The sequence below is a fragment of the Canis lupus genome, chromosome 2, assembly GCF_011100685.1.
Source record: "Canis lupus familiaris isolate Mischka breed German Shepherd chromosome 2, alternate assembly UU_Cfam_GSD_1.0, whole genome shotgun sequence".
Classification (NCBI taxonomy): Eukaryota; Metazoa; Chordata; class Mammalia; order Carnivora; family Canidae; genus Canis; species Canis lupus.
The window spans coordinates 17,662,665-17,679,857 of NC_049223.1; the positions used below are offsets into that span (position 1 = coordinate 17,662,665).

Here is a 17,193-nt window from a genome sequence, read left to right on the forward strand (position 1 = left end):
CTCCCCTACAGAACACACAGACACATATCAACTTCTCTTGTTTTTCCCTTTCTAAACTGCTTTAGCAACATAAAGGTGAAGAGAAAGAAAGAATAATACTTCAAAGATCATTAAACTTCTTAGAATATTTAACCTCCATCTTTTTTGTTCTTTCGGGCTTATTGTCATTCAGGAGCTCTGGTGCTTCGCCATTTGGGAGTTGAGGGCCACAGTGAGAATATACTAAAGCTAGAAAATGAGACTGTATACAGACTCAAATATTTGCATATCATTTCCAGAGGGTTTCCACTTGCCTTCTCCCAGCCCTCTGATCCCGGGTCCACAGATATCCAATTAGGAGTCCCACTTCACAGGACTGTTATTTATTTTAATCTCTCCTTCTTCCAGTATGCAAATCATAAACAGCTCATAAATTTCCCTTGCTGTCTCTCCTAGATATCACGGTTTGGGGTCCCAGAGCCAAGTTCTTGCATTATTAGCCACTGCAGAAACTGTAGACAGGAATGTGCATTCCCTTAATAACCAAAGGGTCTGCACTAAGCAGTCTATATGCACTGGGATTGTTAAGAAAAATTCTCACAAACACTTGAAATGCAGATATTACTCTTCTTAACGTTACAATTCAGAGATGATCCAAATCTGCCAATCGCACAGCAATCATGAAGGTAATGGCCTAATATTCAAAGTTAAGTGTGACTATATCTAAATGCTTGCTCTAAACCAGTCAGAAAACACTGAAATTGGGCAGCCCCGGTGGCAAAGCGGTTTAGTGCCGCCTGCAGCCCGGGACGTGATCCTGGAGGCCCTGGATCGAATCCCACGTCGGGCTCTCTGTATGATGCCTGCTTCTCTCTCTGCCTCTCTCTCTGTCTCTATGAATAAATAAATAAAATCTTAAAAAAAAAAAAGAAAACACTGAAATTGTGGGTAATGTGCTAAAGAAACAGAAAAGCCTGCACAAGTCTGAGAGATCATTTTTGTTGTAAGGAAGGGAGGCAAGGACATAGAGGGAGTCCCTACCTTGGTCTAAGAATTATAGCACGTAGTTTCAGTCATAAAGAATATTCAAGAAGCTTAACAATGCAACAGCAGAATTCATAAAAAGAAAACAAATGCACTTAACACTAGTCAGAGACATTTTTTTGACCTTGCCAGTGAAAAAGTAATTATCAATATCAAATTTTACTGGTTTATTAATTTCATTTTAATTCAGGACAGGAAACAAATGTATGGTTTCTACATGGGTTTTTACACATTGGGGATCTTCAGTGACTTTAAAGTATAACTGCTGTAAGAGCTGAAATCATACTTGATTAGAACAAAAATCAGGGTCATATAGCTTATTCAGTATCCTAAAAAGTTACTCCATAACACATATACATACACAAACTCATGTATTTTTAAAATTATCTACACATATATGGATTTAAAAAATTATCTCCATTTATATTATTGTCCAAATTGAAATAATAGTTTCTGCCATCATTGGGGAATTTTGAGGATGACTGATGGTGTTAAATGGAAAGAGAATTGTCTTTATAAATACTTATTTTAAACATTAACTCTTAAGGCCAAAAATCCATGTATTTATCAGCCTAATTCAAACACTGGTATAAGTTCAAATGAGAAGTGATTAGGTCACAGGAAACAAAAATCTAGGATCGGAGGAGAGGAAGTAGTTTAAAAGGATAAAATGTCCCCATGCAGATTCCCCATAATCTTTCGTAGAACTGAAATTAACTGTACGATAATCATTCAACCATTTTGAAGTCATCTAGATAGACATCCCCATTAAATAACTGTGACATTTTTCAGCCCAATTTCACTGCTGAAAATATTTAAAATGACCACTGTAATGTATCTGGCAGTTTGGGATATTTAGCAATTTGGGTTCAGGATTATACATTTTCCTAATTCACGAAAGAATTCCTCTGCAGAAACAACCATAACAGCTATTTTGTGTGTGATTACATTCTTAGAAAGCAGGCAGGTTTACAGGAAAGGATGATTCCAGATATCCCTCAGAACAAACAGGTATTGAATAATTTCGAAATTAAAAGTGAGTGGCATCTGAAAAGCTCAGATACTTGCGTGAACTATCAACTACCTAGAAATCATTTAGAATTAGTTTGCATATTGCCAGCCTATAGAAATATAAACTTTAAAGCAGACAAAGGTGAGCAAGGGAAAAGGTGTGCTTAGAAAATTTTAGATGAGATACAATAACGTATCATGAAGGATCACATAGATTAAGAGACACATCTCACAGTTTTGTCGCATAAAACACGGAATAGATGATTACCACACGCAGGTATTTCTCAGCAAGAATTATTTTTCCTTCATTAGATGAACTTAGTGAGGCTTGGAACTGGAAACAGAAGAGGTACCTTGGAAAACATTTCTAGGCAAGCTGTATTTTACTGATTTTAAAAAAGGTATTTTCGTGTCCTATTAGCACAGATATTTGTAACCTTAGGATTTTTACTTTAGGCTTTTTTTTTTTAGATTTTATTTTTATTTAGTTTCATCTATGAGTTCTAGAACAATTATTTGTTCTGAAGCCTTCCCTAGGAGGGCACCAATAATGAGGGGATCTCTACTTTCAAAGTTCCATTCGCTATCTAAAGACCCAAACATCCCATCTTTGTGAGGTAGAGCCCTGTTGATCAAGTATTTTAAACATTAGCCTTTCATTCCTGTATTTCATTAAACTCACAAATTTTTGAGGTGACAAACAAGCAATGAAATCTGGATTTGCAGCCATGCAGGAAGTCAAATCATCTTGATTTACACAGAAAGGCCTGGGGGGGTGTAATAAAGCAGCTCAGTGGCTAGGCTGTCAGTACGATGTGCAAATGCAACAAGTGACTGTCTACAGCTGGAAAAAGCATTTCCACTCTCCAGTGTCTCCCAGTCTCTCCCCCACTCTCTACCCGCCCCCCCAAGCTACTAAACTGATCTCAATCACATACCAGTTTCAAACCAGAGTTAGCGCTTTCCCTGCTCAAACCACCTGAGCACTGACATCATAACACTGCAAATGACATTTCTGGCAAGATAAGGAAAACTTGCAGAAGAAGAAGAAGAAGAAGAGAAGCAACTGACGCGATTTCGCTTGAGCTCACTCACAATAAAGGACATGCCCGTCTTCTGGAGACCACACCGGTGCATCTGGCCTGCCTCCCTGCCCGCGCGCTTACCCCAGGAATGATGCACTTAGTCTGAGGAGACATGAGGCGTCTGTCCAGCATGCCAGCCCAATTCCAAGTGGACCCAGCTCTCCAGAGAGCAGGAATGTGCTTCACGGGGGCAAGAACTCAATAAAACAGCTCAAGGCAGCCAAGTCTTGCTTTGCTGACCAGCATAGCAACTGCCTTCCTCGTCCTTGGCTGGCTCGAGGTGTGCAGTCTTAGCCAGCCAGTGTGACTTTCTCAAAGTTCTTCCGATTATAACGGTTCTGGAACCACTTAGGCCTCGCAGACAAGCTCATCAAAGTCAATTAACAAACACAAGTGGGAGGGGCTTTTTCTACTGCCAGTTACGTCAGCTGGCTTTGCAGGAGCAAAGCCTGCACACTTGTGAAAGCCCAGCAACATTTCATCAATGTCAGATGCAGGCCTTCCAGGCGGCACTGGCTGCGGCCGCGCTAAGCATACTCTCTCTACTATAGGACAACAGATTGCACAACTGGCCAAGCCGTCAGGGGTTCAAGAAAACGATCAGACTGGGGGAAAAAGAAAAAAAAGCCTGGAACAAAAGTGAGAACATTCTTTCGCTCACATCCGATGAAGAAATATTTCCTCCTTCGCATACAAGAAAGTGATATCTTTCTTTTGTGGTCACCTTTCACATTCTCCAAGTGCATGAGAAACACATTTTTTTTTTCTCCACACAGCCACATAAATATCGCTTGGAGAAATTCAATTTCATTTCAACTGAAAACGTCTTTTCATCAAAAGACAATTTTAAAAAATGGAGCAAAAACCACGATACTCTAAGAACATGTTTGCAAAGCATGTAACAAAGGATTACTATCCCGAAGACAGAAAGGACTCCCAAAAGCCAATAAATAAAAGTCCCACAACATAAAAGAATATGGCAAAGAAAAATGAATAAATAAAACCACAGAAGAGAAAATTCTAGCAGCCAAGACACATGAAAAATACTTGACTTCACTACTGGTCAGGAATACAAATGAAAATCACAGTTTACCATTTCACAGTCATTAGGGTCAAAATATTTTAATGTATTTGAAATACCAGATCTTGGTGAGGATGTCAAGCAAGGGTTGGCATACTCTGGCTGAAGGCCAAAACTAACCAGCTACCCATTACCCATCACCTCCAAGCTAAGAATGTTACATTTTAAAATGACTGGAAAAAAAATCAAGAAGACTGTATCTTGTGACACTGAAAATTAGATGAAATTTAAATTTCAGTGTCCCCAAGCAAAGGTTTAAGCAAACACAGTCACGTTCATTCATATACATATGGTTTATGGCTGTTTTTGCATTACAGTCACAGGGTTGAGTAGTTATGAGATAGACCACGTCGCTTAGCAAGGCTTAAATATTTCTGATCTGGTCTTTTACAGAAAAGGTTTGCCAACCCCTGATGGAAAGCAGCCAGACTTTCAGATGTTGTTAGTGGGAGTGTAAATTGGTACAGCCAAGTTAGAGATTTTGCAAAAGGCGAAGGCAGTGAAGTTGTTAATGACCATGCTCTCGGATTGCCATCATCCCTCACACAAGCACATAGGGAGGCGTATGCACAGAATGTCCCTAGCAACACTGGGGATTTTAGTAAAAGCCTGGTAACAAATTCAATGTGTATCAACAGGAGAGTGGCTCAACAAGGTTTGAGACACTACAGCAAGGAGAGTGAATGGTCTCTAAGTAACTACATGGATTAAATCCCCACAAATATGTCCATAGAAAAAAGCAAGTTGTAAAACCTTTATACCTTAAGAACCTATAATATGATTTGTATGAAGTTTGAAAATAGGCAAAAATGCTATACACTTCCTGTAGGTAGTAAAAGAATACAAATAAATATGAAAAAGTACTAAATGCAGGAGAGTGGTTACATCTGGATAGGAGTACATCTGGAAGAATTAATGGAGGGTGGGGTAACTCTGTTAGTGATATTTTATTTCTTAAACTCAGCTGCACCTCCACCATTGGCCACTGTATTATTTTTTATGTATTTTCTGTAACTCTGAAAACTTCATATAAATGCATTACTTATTCATAAAAGAAATAATTTTAGAATTAGAAAAAATAGTGGAAAATGGAATACAAAAATGCCAAATCACTATATAGACAATAAAATGTTTATAGGACACTTTCATTATATAACAAAATACATATGATATATGAGAGTAAGTCAAAGAAAAAGAATAGCCTATCAATTTTTTTCTTTTCATAATAATGACTCCACGGTTAAAAACTTGTAAGGAAACATGAATTCTAATTATCATGGTTGCATTTGGGTAGTGGGTTAAGGGTAGGGTTTTTTTTCCTTCTTTTAAAAAATTCAGTATTTTGGAGTGCCTGGATGGCTCACTCAGTTGAACATCTGACTTTTAATTTTGGTTCAGGTTATGATCTTTGGGTCCTCAGATCAAGCCCCCAAATCAGGCTCCGCTTAAGATTTTCTCTTTCTTTCTCTGCCCCTCCCCTGACTTGTGCTCTCTCTCTCTCTTAAGAAAACAAAACATAAAAAGATTAGTATTTTCAAACTTTTTATGGTAGGTTTATATTATTTTTTCAACCCCCCAAAAGTTTTAAATGTCTAACTGACAACCAAGGATTATCTAATTTTCTAGGGAAATTAGAAACCTTCGTTTAACTCACTATTTACTTTGGATTAGGATATTTTATATATTTTGAGGGTAAATACTAATTTGTAGAAAGTTGATAGAAATGCCAGTGAATTTGACCAGTAGAAACAAATTCATCCAGTAAAAATGCTAATGATTTCCATCTGTATAAAAGATAACCCCCAAATGACTGTTTTATTGTCCTGTACAACAGTAACCAGTTCTGTATGTATTGTAAGAAATCTTAGCCCGGTATCTTCCTTTCAATGAGTATAAATAAATACATCTCTCCTGTAATCTTTTTCTTTAAAGATTTTATTTTTTCATTTGACAAAGAGAGAGAGAGAGAGCACAAGCAGGGGGAGAAGCAGGCAGAGGGAGAAGGAGAAGCAGGCTCCCACTGAGCAGGGAGCCTGATGCTGGGCTTGATCCCAGGACCCTGGGATCATGACCCAAGTCGAAAGCAGATGCTTAACCAATTGAACCACCCAGGCACTCCTCTTCCATAATCTTTTTTTTTTTTTTTTTTTTTTTTTAGATTTTATTTATTTATTCATGAGAGATACAGAGAGAGAGGCAGAGACATAGGTAGAGGGAGAAGCAGGCTCCCCATGGGAAGCCGGCTGCAAGACTTGATCTCAGAACCCTGGGATCACAACTTGAGCCAAAGGCAGATGCTCAACCACTGAGCCACCCAGGCATCCCTTCCTTAATCTTTTAAACTAGTTTTACCATCTTGCTAGTTTTCTTGATGAATTAGAAAAAAATCTTTGACACATATTCATTGTACATTTAAGATAAACGTTCTGAAATTTTTGAAAAATTATACTTGACCATCAGTTTTCAAGGTTTCTGACAATGACATATGATTGTGAGCTTTCCAAGTCTAGCTCATATTAATATATGATGCCACTAAAATATACTTACAATAGAAAAATGTCAGAAATTAATGCGGGTTTCAGGTAAGCAAAAAATCAACTAGGGTTTGAAAAGGAGGAGGAGGAGAACGGAAATTCTAGAAGGCAATTTCAGTGCCTTTCCAAGGTCCTATATATTCTTTAACACTAAACAACAGTATATTCCTGGGATAGCATTTTTTTCACACATCAAATAGGATTTTTTTCTTCCCTTCAAATGGGACTGAGGAATATTTTTCTGATGACTCTGGGAAGACAAAGAGAAAAAGAGAGAAGATATAAGAGGTGTAGGTATCACAGACAAATAGACTATTGAGAGTATAAGCAAGGAAGGTGATAACAGAAATCCATGCAGGATTTTAGATCAGTGTATCATGCCGGAAACCACAAGAAATAACAAATCCAAGACAACTTGGTCACTTTCCAGTGTTAAAAGGTAGAAAAGGGAAGGCAATCTTAACTTAGGTGGGTAAGTCAGTATCCAGTAGTGATAATTTTTTCCCCCAAAGATTTTATTTGTTTATTCTACAGAGAAAGAGAGAGAGCATGAATGAGTGTGGTGGTAGCAGCAGAGGGAGAGAGAGAGAATCTCAAGCAGACTCTACAATGAGTGTGGAGCCCAACACAGGGCTTGATCCCACGACCCCAAGATCATGACCTGAGGCAAAACGAAGAGTCCAACAAACTGAGGCACCCAGGTGTGCCATGATTCTTTTTTAAAAACTTATTTATCTGAGAGAAACAGAGAGAGCAAGTGGGGGAGAAGCTGAGGGACAGAATATTCAAGCAGACTCCTCGCTGAGTGCACAGTACTACATGGGGCTCAATCCCATGATCCTGAGCTGAAACCAAGAGCAGGATGCTTAACCAAATGAGCCACCCAAGTGCCCCTCCAGTAGTGAATTTTTGGTTTTTCATACATTTGGCATATTTTCAAGCCAAGTGTTTATAATTTAGAGCATGTCTAAAATACACTCATAGTCTAGAATAAAAATGTTAAAAATGACATTTTCTGTTTTTTCTACATATAAAATAATTTCCCTGGTTTTATAATGTATTTTCATTATTAAGCACTGGAAAAACAAAAACTAGAACAAAACAAAACAAATAGCAACACTTATCTTTGCTATCCCTCAGGTTCCTAATCTGTGAAAAGGGGAGATGACTTCAAGAGAATTGTCAGGATTGCATGAAACATCTAGCACACATCTGGCACATCAGAGATGACAAATAAATGTTAATTTTCTTTGCTATAACTGGGTGGTTCTCAGCTGGGAATGATTTTGCCCTGAGGGGACATTTAGCAACGTCTAGGGACATTTTTGATTGCCACATTGGGATGGATGGGTGGTTTACTGGCATCTAGTGGGTAGAAGCCAAGGACGCTGCTAAATATCCTATAATGCACAGCCCCCATCTCCCACCAGAAAGAATTTTCCAGCTCAATATGTCCATAGTGCTGAGGTTGAGAAACCTGAAGGTACCCTTTATAGTGGTGCTATCAATGTGAAGTACTTTAAATTATAAACCAAGATGACTGCCTGTGAAATTCAAACCACATCTAGATCTACTCCAGGTTGCCTCAAAGTGGGATAGAGGGTTGAAGAGGCAAAGGGCAGGGACAGGAGAAGCCAACCTGCTGTGAATTGGGAACGGCTCAGAGGCAGCCCCTGGGAGCTCGGCCAAGTGCCTGGTTATTCTGTGATTTTCTACAGGAGAAGCCCAGAGACCATGGCCTAGCTTGGCATCAGGTTTCAGATGGAAGGACCAGAGGTTTCTGCAGTCCCTACTGGCATTCACACCACTAAACTTTTGCTTTAGCTTGTTTCCAATTCCCATCTACACACCCCTTACCATCCCCCAAGTTGTCTTTGCTAAACTGAAAAAGGCTTAATGAAATTGCCATTAGAACCAGAGAACTCCTCGAGTGCTATTTTTATAACTAAAGAAGCATGCTCACCAATCTGCCGAGAGAAGGGTTCTCTTTATTTTGCTATATTTGTATTCAGAATTGTTATTATCTGTCTACATAAACAGAAGGCAGGGAAGACAGCTTCGGCAGTACTGAATCCTCAATCTGAGACAACGTTCCCATTTGTTGTTTTAAACTTTAAAACAGCAGCAGACCTTTCTGGATGGTGGTGGCCGAAGTATAAATAATGTTGTGTTGCCAGGAGACCAAAAAAAAAAAAAAGGCAAAATTTTGGAGATCACATATTTTGAGTGGCCACTCCAGACTTCAAAGGCCAGACTGTTTATCTAATGGGCAAGGATTGTGAAAAAAACTCCCTTGATCACACCCCAATTTAGAGCTCATGTCATCAATAGTGTCGTCTTTGATTATAAAAGGCCACGATATGTGTACAAATATGGATAATTATGGCGTGCATTAGCCAGACAGTGAATCATGATAACAAAACAAAACTCTAACGTGTGTGTACACTCTAAGCCTCACATGTGTTTTTGGTAAATAACAGCCAAACACATTGTTTTTCTCAAGAAATAAAAATAGCAAACAATTCCAAATGTCATAGAAAAAACAAAACACATAATGAAAATAGTCACATTTATAATTGTATTTTCTTTCCACCTAATATTGTTTTCGCTAATGAATTCATTTTTTAAAAATTTCATGTGACAACAAATTCCAACAAATTTCTACTGGTTCAGAAGAATATGAGAAAAAAACAAAGCAATTTTTTCCTGCATCTGTACTATTTGACCCAAATGGTTATACTGTTAAATCTCTTTCCTCACATTTTATTCCCATAAAGAGTCTGTTATCAACTCTGGCCCTAATTCATCTAGCTACAGATGAGGGGAGGATCTTCATTTAAATCAGAGCCACTCAAATAAAGGAAGCTCCCTTCTTTTTATTTCATGAAAAATTTAGCAGTGGATGGAACTCAGCTAGCTTTTTGCCCTTCTTCCCTCCTTGATAAAAAGCTGTCCTTAAAAAAACCACACACATACACAACAGGGATGCCTGGGTGGCTCAGCGGTTAAGCAGCTGCCTTTGGCTCAGGGCATGATCCTGGAGTCCCTGGATCGAGTCCTGCTTCGGGCTTCCTGCATGGAGCCTGCTTCTCCCTCTGCCTGTGTCTCTGTCTCTGTCTCTCTCTGTCTCTCTCATGAGTAAATGAATAAAATCTTAAAAAAAAAAACAACACAACATATTATGCACTTTGCCATTAGTTAGAAACTTACATTGGCCAAACAACTTCCTTTTGGAGACAATGTCCTAATTTCCAAACATATCACAACTAACCAACTACAAGAACCGAAAGGGACTCTCTTCCCCACCGCTTGCTTTTCCACATTATTGGCTAAGATATACTTGAAAATATCCTTGAGTATTGTTATTAATAAAGAGTCACGGTAAATTTAACCTACCTCAAAGCTGCTACTTCAGACTATTCTATGAAAAATAAAAGGAGGAGAGGTTGCTTTGTGGGACTCCTGTGGCCTCTTTGTTCCCCCATGGATCTGTTCTATTGTAACCCTGACCCCAAGAGCCATAGTTTATAATTTTTTGGTACTTGCAACCTGCATTTAACATAATAAACCTCTCTTTCCTTATCATTAAATGTCTTTCCAGAGCAATCTATAAGAAAAATTGCTGATTACTTTCTATAGTAATTGAAGGAACCTGTGTAATTCAATGTGCCCTATTTAATGGTTCAATATTTCCCTTTAAAACAGCTGCCACTGAATTATGCAGTATGAGGTGTGTGCTGAGGATTAAGGGGGGTACATCAAGTGCTGGGTTTGCATTGTGTTTTTGAGATACCCTCGCCCCTGACACACACACCCCATTTCTTAATCCTCTTCTCCCAGCCCTGCTCTATCTGCCATCTTCAGGGTTTTCCTCCTGAAATTTTCACTTCTCACCTGTGTTGAGGTTTCTGTGAGGTGGTCTTAAATATCCCAGGTCTTTGGGTTCTAGGCTCTTGCATGTAACTCCAACTTGACACCTCCCCATGAACTTCCAATAGGATTCTCAAACATATCTGCCTCCAAAGGAACTATTGATTCTCCCGCCTGCCCCCCAGCCCAATCTTATACACTGTAGTGCATAGCACCACTGTCCTCCTGTGACCAGACCAAAAACTCATTGGCAGGTCCTGTCCACTCGAGCCAACCTTTGTCACCTCCCTTATGACCTGCTTAGCAATAGCCTCTAGTTTTTTAAAAAATATTTTACTTATTCATGAGAGACACACAGAGAGAGGCAGAGACACAGGCAGAGGGAGAAGCAGGCTCCACATGGGAGCTCGATGTGGGACTCGATCCCGGGTCTCCAGGACCACACCCTGGGCTGAAGGTGGTGCTAAACCACTGAGCCACCCGGGCCCAGCAATAGCTTCTAGTTCTCATGGCTGCTGTCCCATCTCCATAGACAGCCAAAGTTTTCTTTTCTTTTCTTTTTAAAGATTTTATTCATTTATTTATTTGAGAGAGAGAGAGAGAGCAAGAGAGAGTGCAAGAGCTCACGAGCGGTGGGGAGGAGCAGAGGGAGAGGGACAAGCAGACTCTGCACTGAGCATGGAGTCTGCCGTGGGGCTTGATGCCACAACCCTGAGATCATGACCTGAGCCAAAACCAAGAGTTGGATGCTTAACCAACTAAGCCACCCAGGCACACCCAAAGTAGTCTTTTTTAAAGGATGAATTCATTTCAATCGTTCCACTGCTTAAAATCTTCTAATTGTTTCTCACTGCAGCTGAAATAAGCCATGTGCAGGGCTGGTGAGAACTGGCTCCTGGCCATGTTTCCAACCTCATCTCCCCTCACTCTGCCCATCGGCGCCACAGCTGAAGCCACAGTGGCCTTCCTGATGTCCCCAGACTGCACCGCACGCATTCTGGTGTCAGGGATCTGCATCTGCTCTTCTATCCAGTTGGAATGCTTTCCCCGTGGACACATACAGGGCTGCCACCTTCTGACATTATTTAGTAAACTCATCTCCTCAAAGAAGCCCTGAGCTCTAGGACCAAGGTGGAACTACTCTCTGTCACATGACCTGGCTGGATTTTCTCTACAGCTTATAGCAATAGTTGAAGATACACCCAGTGTATCGATTTCTAGATCATATTTGCCTTGCCAATAGAATAAGCACAGGACCTGTGGCTTGTCCACCAAGCTAGTTTCAGCTGTAATGTGACTGCCATGAACATGGCTCTCTTATTGCTTTTGGAGGAATACGGTCTGGTCCACGATCTAGTAAAACCTGGAAGTACATTCAATAAAGTGGAAAGTACACTAGACCCAGAGACAGTAGAACTGAGTTAGTTCCAACTCTGCTGCCATTAACTAACTGGCTGAGTTACCTGGATTTGCCTGAAGCCTCCGAAGCTTCCAAAGTGAAGAGAGGTTGTTCAACTGTTACTCTAAAGAAAGGCTAAAGACTTAGTCTAGACCTCCCACTAACAGTTCTAAGATTGCTATTCCATTAGACATGCTGGAGGAAGGGACTTTATACAATAGTCTCAACCAGTTAGAGCTTCCACTTATCATCTCTAGGAGATTCACAACTGATTTAGGTTAAAAAAAATTGATCAAAATAATTGGCACTTGCTTGGTTAATCAAATTTTCACCCCATTCTTCTTCAAACTAAAGCTTGTTGATGTAGTGAGTCCTAGGACTATATCTGATATCTTGATGCATTTGCAAATTGCTCACATATAATATATACCTAAATAAAGTCTGCCAGACATTCTTTTTTTTCCGTTTTTTTTTTTTTTTCTGCCAGACATTCTAAGTATTTAATAATGAGTATGATTTTTAGGACTTATTTGTCTTCTTAAGATTCCAGCTTTAGTCAGATATAACTGACATATAAAATTGTAAGGTACCTAAAGCGTACATTGTGGTGGTTTGATATATACATGTACATAGTGAAAGGATCCCTGCCATCTAGTTGGTTAATTAACACATTCATCATCTCACGTGCTACCTTCTTGTAGTGTGTGTGGGAACACCTCATGTTGTCAGCTGTAGTCACCAGGAGCTTACTTATCCTATAGCTAACTCTGTACCCTTTTACTATGTTCCCCCATTTTCCCCCACCACCTAGCCCTAGCAACCATTTTCCTAATCTACAATGAATGTCTCAGTTTTAAAAACATGAATTTATAAATCAGTACAATAGAATAAACTTAAGTAGATAAAAAATAGATTAATAATAGACAGGAGGGAAACTGAATTAGGGATACAGAAAAGCATACAGGACTGCTAAAAATAAGATCATGAGCTCAAATGGAATGGCTCTTACTATGTGATTTCGTTTTACTAATTCCTCCGATGAAGCAGTGAAATGATTTTTCTAGATGTAAATTTAGTCTAAATCTCAAAGATGTAAATGTTTACTCCTTGATTTTTACTACAAACACGGACCCATTTTTATTTTACTTTTTTATTTATTTTTAAAAAGATTTTATTTATTCATGAAAGAAGAAAGAGAGAGAGAGAGAGAGAGAGAGAGGCAGAGACACAGGCAGAGGGAGAAGTAGGCTCCACGCAGGGAGCCCGACATTGGATTTGATTCTGGGACTCCAGGACCACACCCCGGGCCGAAGGCAGGCATTAAACCACTGGGCCACCCAGGGATCCCAACACGGACCCATTTTTAAAGCATATATCTCCCCCACACCCCTATTTTTATTATGGAATGATTGAGGAGTACCAATCCTAACAAAACCATATATTCAAAACCACATTTTTTAAAACAATGGAGGCATGTTTCATCATTTGCTTTTATGAGAATAATTTTTTTGAGGAATTTTGGAATATATGACAAGTGGAACCCTTATTCATGTTTTCAAATGAGATTAAAACCTGCTTAGCATTTTATTTGGGGGAAACTTTCTGAGGGTTTATTATTCTTTTTTTGCAGTATGGTTGTGAATCCACATCAAGAATGTTTATTCCTACCTGGCCCAGAACATGCACAAGCTGAATGATTTGTGTACCACAGCTAAGTGAAGAAAGGATTAGGGAAACAGACATAAAAATAAAATTCTCACAAGTGAAGGACAGAGTGGGTAGTTCTAGCCCAAGAGAACGTGGGAAATACATCTGTGGATTTGCAATCCGAACTACTTTTACTGTGTGCATTCCTTAGGTTGGTGGTTCTCAAGGTGTGGTCTGAGGACCCAGAGACCATTTCAGAAGATCTTCGAGGTCAAAACTAATTCTCTGAGCATCAGATGAAAAACTGGAGATATCCCAAAAATAAATGTGACATTTTAAAACTGTCTCTTTATTCTCTATCCAATGAAATCGTACACTACAAATCTCCAAATGAGCCCTGGGGCTCGTTTCATCCCCGATTGTGATTCATGTCATTGAGTCCCAAATGTCAATCACTGTAAGTAGGCTCTTCAGGATAAATGTCTTGCAATATATTCCACACTGGTCTTTGAGGATGACAGAGGACGAGCGTCTTTGATGATGAGCACTACCATCTGGTAAGCAGAACTGCATAAGTGTATGTGTAGATCGACTATATACGTGCACCTTACAGGGCTCTGGGTGGCTCAGTTGGTTAAACTTCTGTTTTCAGCTCAAGTCATGATCTCAGGGTCCGGGGATCAAGCCCTTCGACTGGCTCCCTGCTCAGTGGGGAGTCTACTCTCCTCTCTCTTCCTCCCTCTACCTTCCTCCCTGCTCATTCTCTCTCTCTCTCTCTCTCTCTCTCTCTTTCTCTCTCTCTCTCTCTCAAATGAACAAATAAATAATCTTTGAAAAAATAAATAAGTTCGCCTTCGGTATAAGGATATTTAGGTATAATGTGGTTAATCTGTGAATTATGATATATACGATACATAAATCAGGTAAACACCATCACTTGCTTGAAACCAGGGGTTCTCAGCCTTGCTGCAAAAGTGGAACCACTGGGGAGCTTTAAGTTCTTCCAATGCCTGAAGCCTACCCCCTGAGATTCTGACTTAATTGGTCTGGGACGAGGCTTGGGCATGTGGAGTTTTAAAAGCTCCCCAGGTGATTCTAATGTGCAGCCAAGATAGAAAACTATCGTGTTAGGGCCATGGCTGATTCTCCTCTTTTCTCAGCAGGTTTCATCACTGTTCCCTGCTGAGTCTTTGAGCCTTGAATTCTCGCAGCTCTTGAATGCATCCCCTGAAACCGAGTCCTTGATGTTGCCATGATACACCCTGTGTCTCCCAGAATCTTGGATCCTTCCAGAACTGGCTACAGAATCTACCTACTTCACAGGCAGTTCTTTCTCATATCCACTCCTAACTCTCAATCTGCTTCCAGCATTTGGCACTTCTGACCTGTCCTCAATTAGAATTTGCCTTTAACACCAGCTCCCTTTGCCCCAGAGTCTGAAATCAGCCCTGTGCCCCACTCAGCTCCGGCTCCAGAACCCCCAGCGTGCTGAGCTCTGTCCGTGCAGGAGAGGAAGTTAGTCAGATACAGTCTTAAACTTCTGCCCTTCGCAGAGTACGGGCATGATTGTGGTCATTAAAAACACTGCTGGCACAATTTAGTATTTCCAGATGTGCATATTTCCACAAGATAACATTTAAGTACATCTGATATTTTTGGAGGCTGAAGAAATGAATCAAAAGAGAATTATGTTGTTTTTTTTTATTATGAACGCGTAATGAATACATTTACAAAAAAAACATGTTCTTCATATCATAGGCATGTTCTTTTGTGGTTGACTTGTCTTGAACCCTGAAATCCACAGGTGCTTTGGAATAAGATAAGAACATATTTCAAGGCTTTATCCGAAACCAAATGAACAAAGCACGAATGTTCTAGAATGTTGTTTTGGAATTTCATGGAAGTTGGACTTAATTAGTCTTCAAGGAAGGGTTGTCCAAGGAAGTGCTTTTAAAAATCATTACTTTCTACTTACTGAATTAATGGGAAGCATTAATAAAAATTGGATGCATATCCTACATAGTTGGAGGAGTAAACTGCCATATTCCAAAGAAAAGTGAGGCTATCTTAAAGTAGAAGGTCCCCTAAGTTAACTATGCTTATTAAGATCAAATGGATCTTGTTTATTTTCAATCTTTAATCTAATGCAGTCAGAGGGCATAGCACTACTGATGGAGTCTGAGGAAGGAGGAGTTGCATGTCTTCCTCCATCTGCTTCTTTTGCTGAACTTTAACACCACAAATGTTCTGCTCTTGGCTTTTCTTGCATAAACTACCAAGAAAGAACATGGTTGGGTCAACATCAAATTGCACTTTGGATAACCAAGACTCAGCAGTCACCTTAGAACATGACTAAAAAAAAAAAGATTATATTTATTTATTCATGATAGACACACAGAGAGAGGTAGAGACAGTCTCCCTGTGGGGAGCCCGATGTGGGACTCGATCCCTAGACCCCAAGATCACAACCTGAGCTGAAGGCAGATGCTAAACCACTGAGTCACCCAGGTGCCTGGGAACATGATTTCAAATTCAAAGCTCTGCTTACTTTGGGGAAGGGCTTTCCATTACTAATTACTTATTTTGGATTCCCCCATTTAACTCAAGGTGGCCATGATGATAAGATCATGTTTCATTCAATTCTAAACCAACCATCGATCCATTTTTTCTTTTCCTCTCCTGACTTCTTTTCCATTTCAGTATACTAACTCAGGTAAATTGTAGTTTCTATTTATCTGTTATTTATCTTGAAAATAGAAGGTAAAGAGACCAGCACAGGAGTTAGGACAGGAATCAGCATCCCAAAGAATTAGGCTGGGGTCTTGACTCTTCTGCTTAAGAGCTATGTGACCTAGGGCAAGTGACTCTCCTCCATAGACCCCAGTTTTTGGAACTAACAGTGCAGACACTCTAGCCACATAATTTGTAGGGTGTAGTGCAAGGTGGAAATGGAGTGCCCTTTGTCCAAAATTATTAAGAATTTCAAGATGGCACTGGCAAAGCATTAACCCAAAGTTAGGGCCCTTCCAAGTACAGGTCACTATATCACTATGACTGTCACACGTCGTCATGCCTGGAAACACTATCTGTATATCTTCAAAGGGTCAATGTGAGGAACACAGGAGACAACATATGCAAAATGTGAAGCCTAGCGTCTGGCACATGTAAGTTCCCAATAAAGGTTAACTATTTTTAAAGTATTCTTTCCCTTGCTCTGTACTCCACATTACTCACTTCCCAACTGGTTTATTTCTCTTTGAATAATTTCTGTATCACGACCATCCATTTATTATATGTGATGGCAACGACAGCAAAATTTCTGCTATAATGTAGCACCAATCACTCTGTATATGCAAATAGTCACCTAATATCCCTCTCTTCCCCTAAGTCTGTAGCATCTCACAAGCAAAAAATTGTGTGTTCTTGTCTTAGCATCACTGTGATCAAACACAAGGAAGGTGTCTAATAAATACTTGGTGCATGAATAAATGAATGACCTATTAATTCCTCACAAGCCAAAGTATTAGCCAAGGTTCACTTGCC

The 17,193-nt window shown here is 39.7% G+C and overlaps 1 protein-coding gene across 10 annotated transcripts in view; it reads right to left on the reverse strand.

Moving 5' to 3' along the window:
- CACNB2 (calcium voltage-gated channel auxiliary subunit beta 2) overlaps positions 1-17,193 on the reverse strand; it is a 374,689-nt gene that overhangs the window by 179,385 nt on the left and 178,111 nt on the right. The window contains exon 1 of one of the 10 annotated variants that reach the window (XM_038529972.1): positions 3,201-3,456. The exons of 8 other annotated variants lie outside the window; for them this stretch is intronic. In XM_038529972.1, coding sequence (XP_038385900.1) covers positions 3,201-3,251 — 51 coding nt within the window. In that variant the 5' untranslated portion in view covers positions 3,252-3,456. Of the gene's footprint in view, positions 1-3,129; positions 3,157-3,200; positions 3,457-17,193 lie in introns of those variants that run through there. One more of the 10 variants, XM_038529974.1, reaches the window with a different exon arrangement.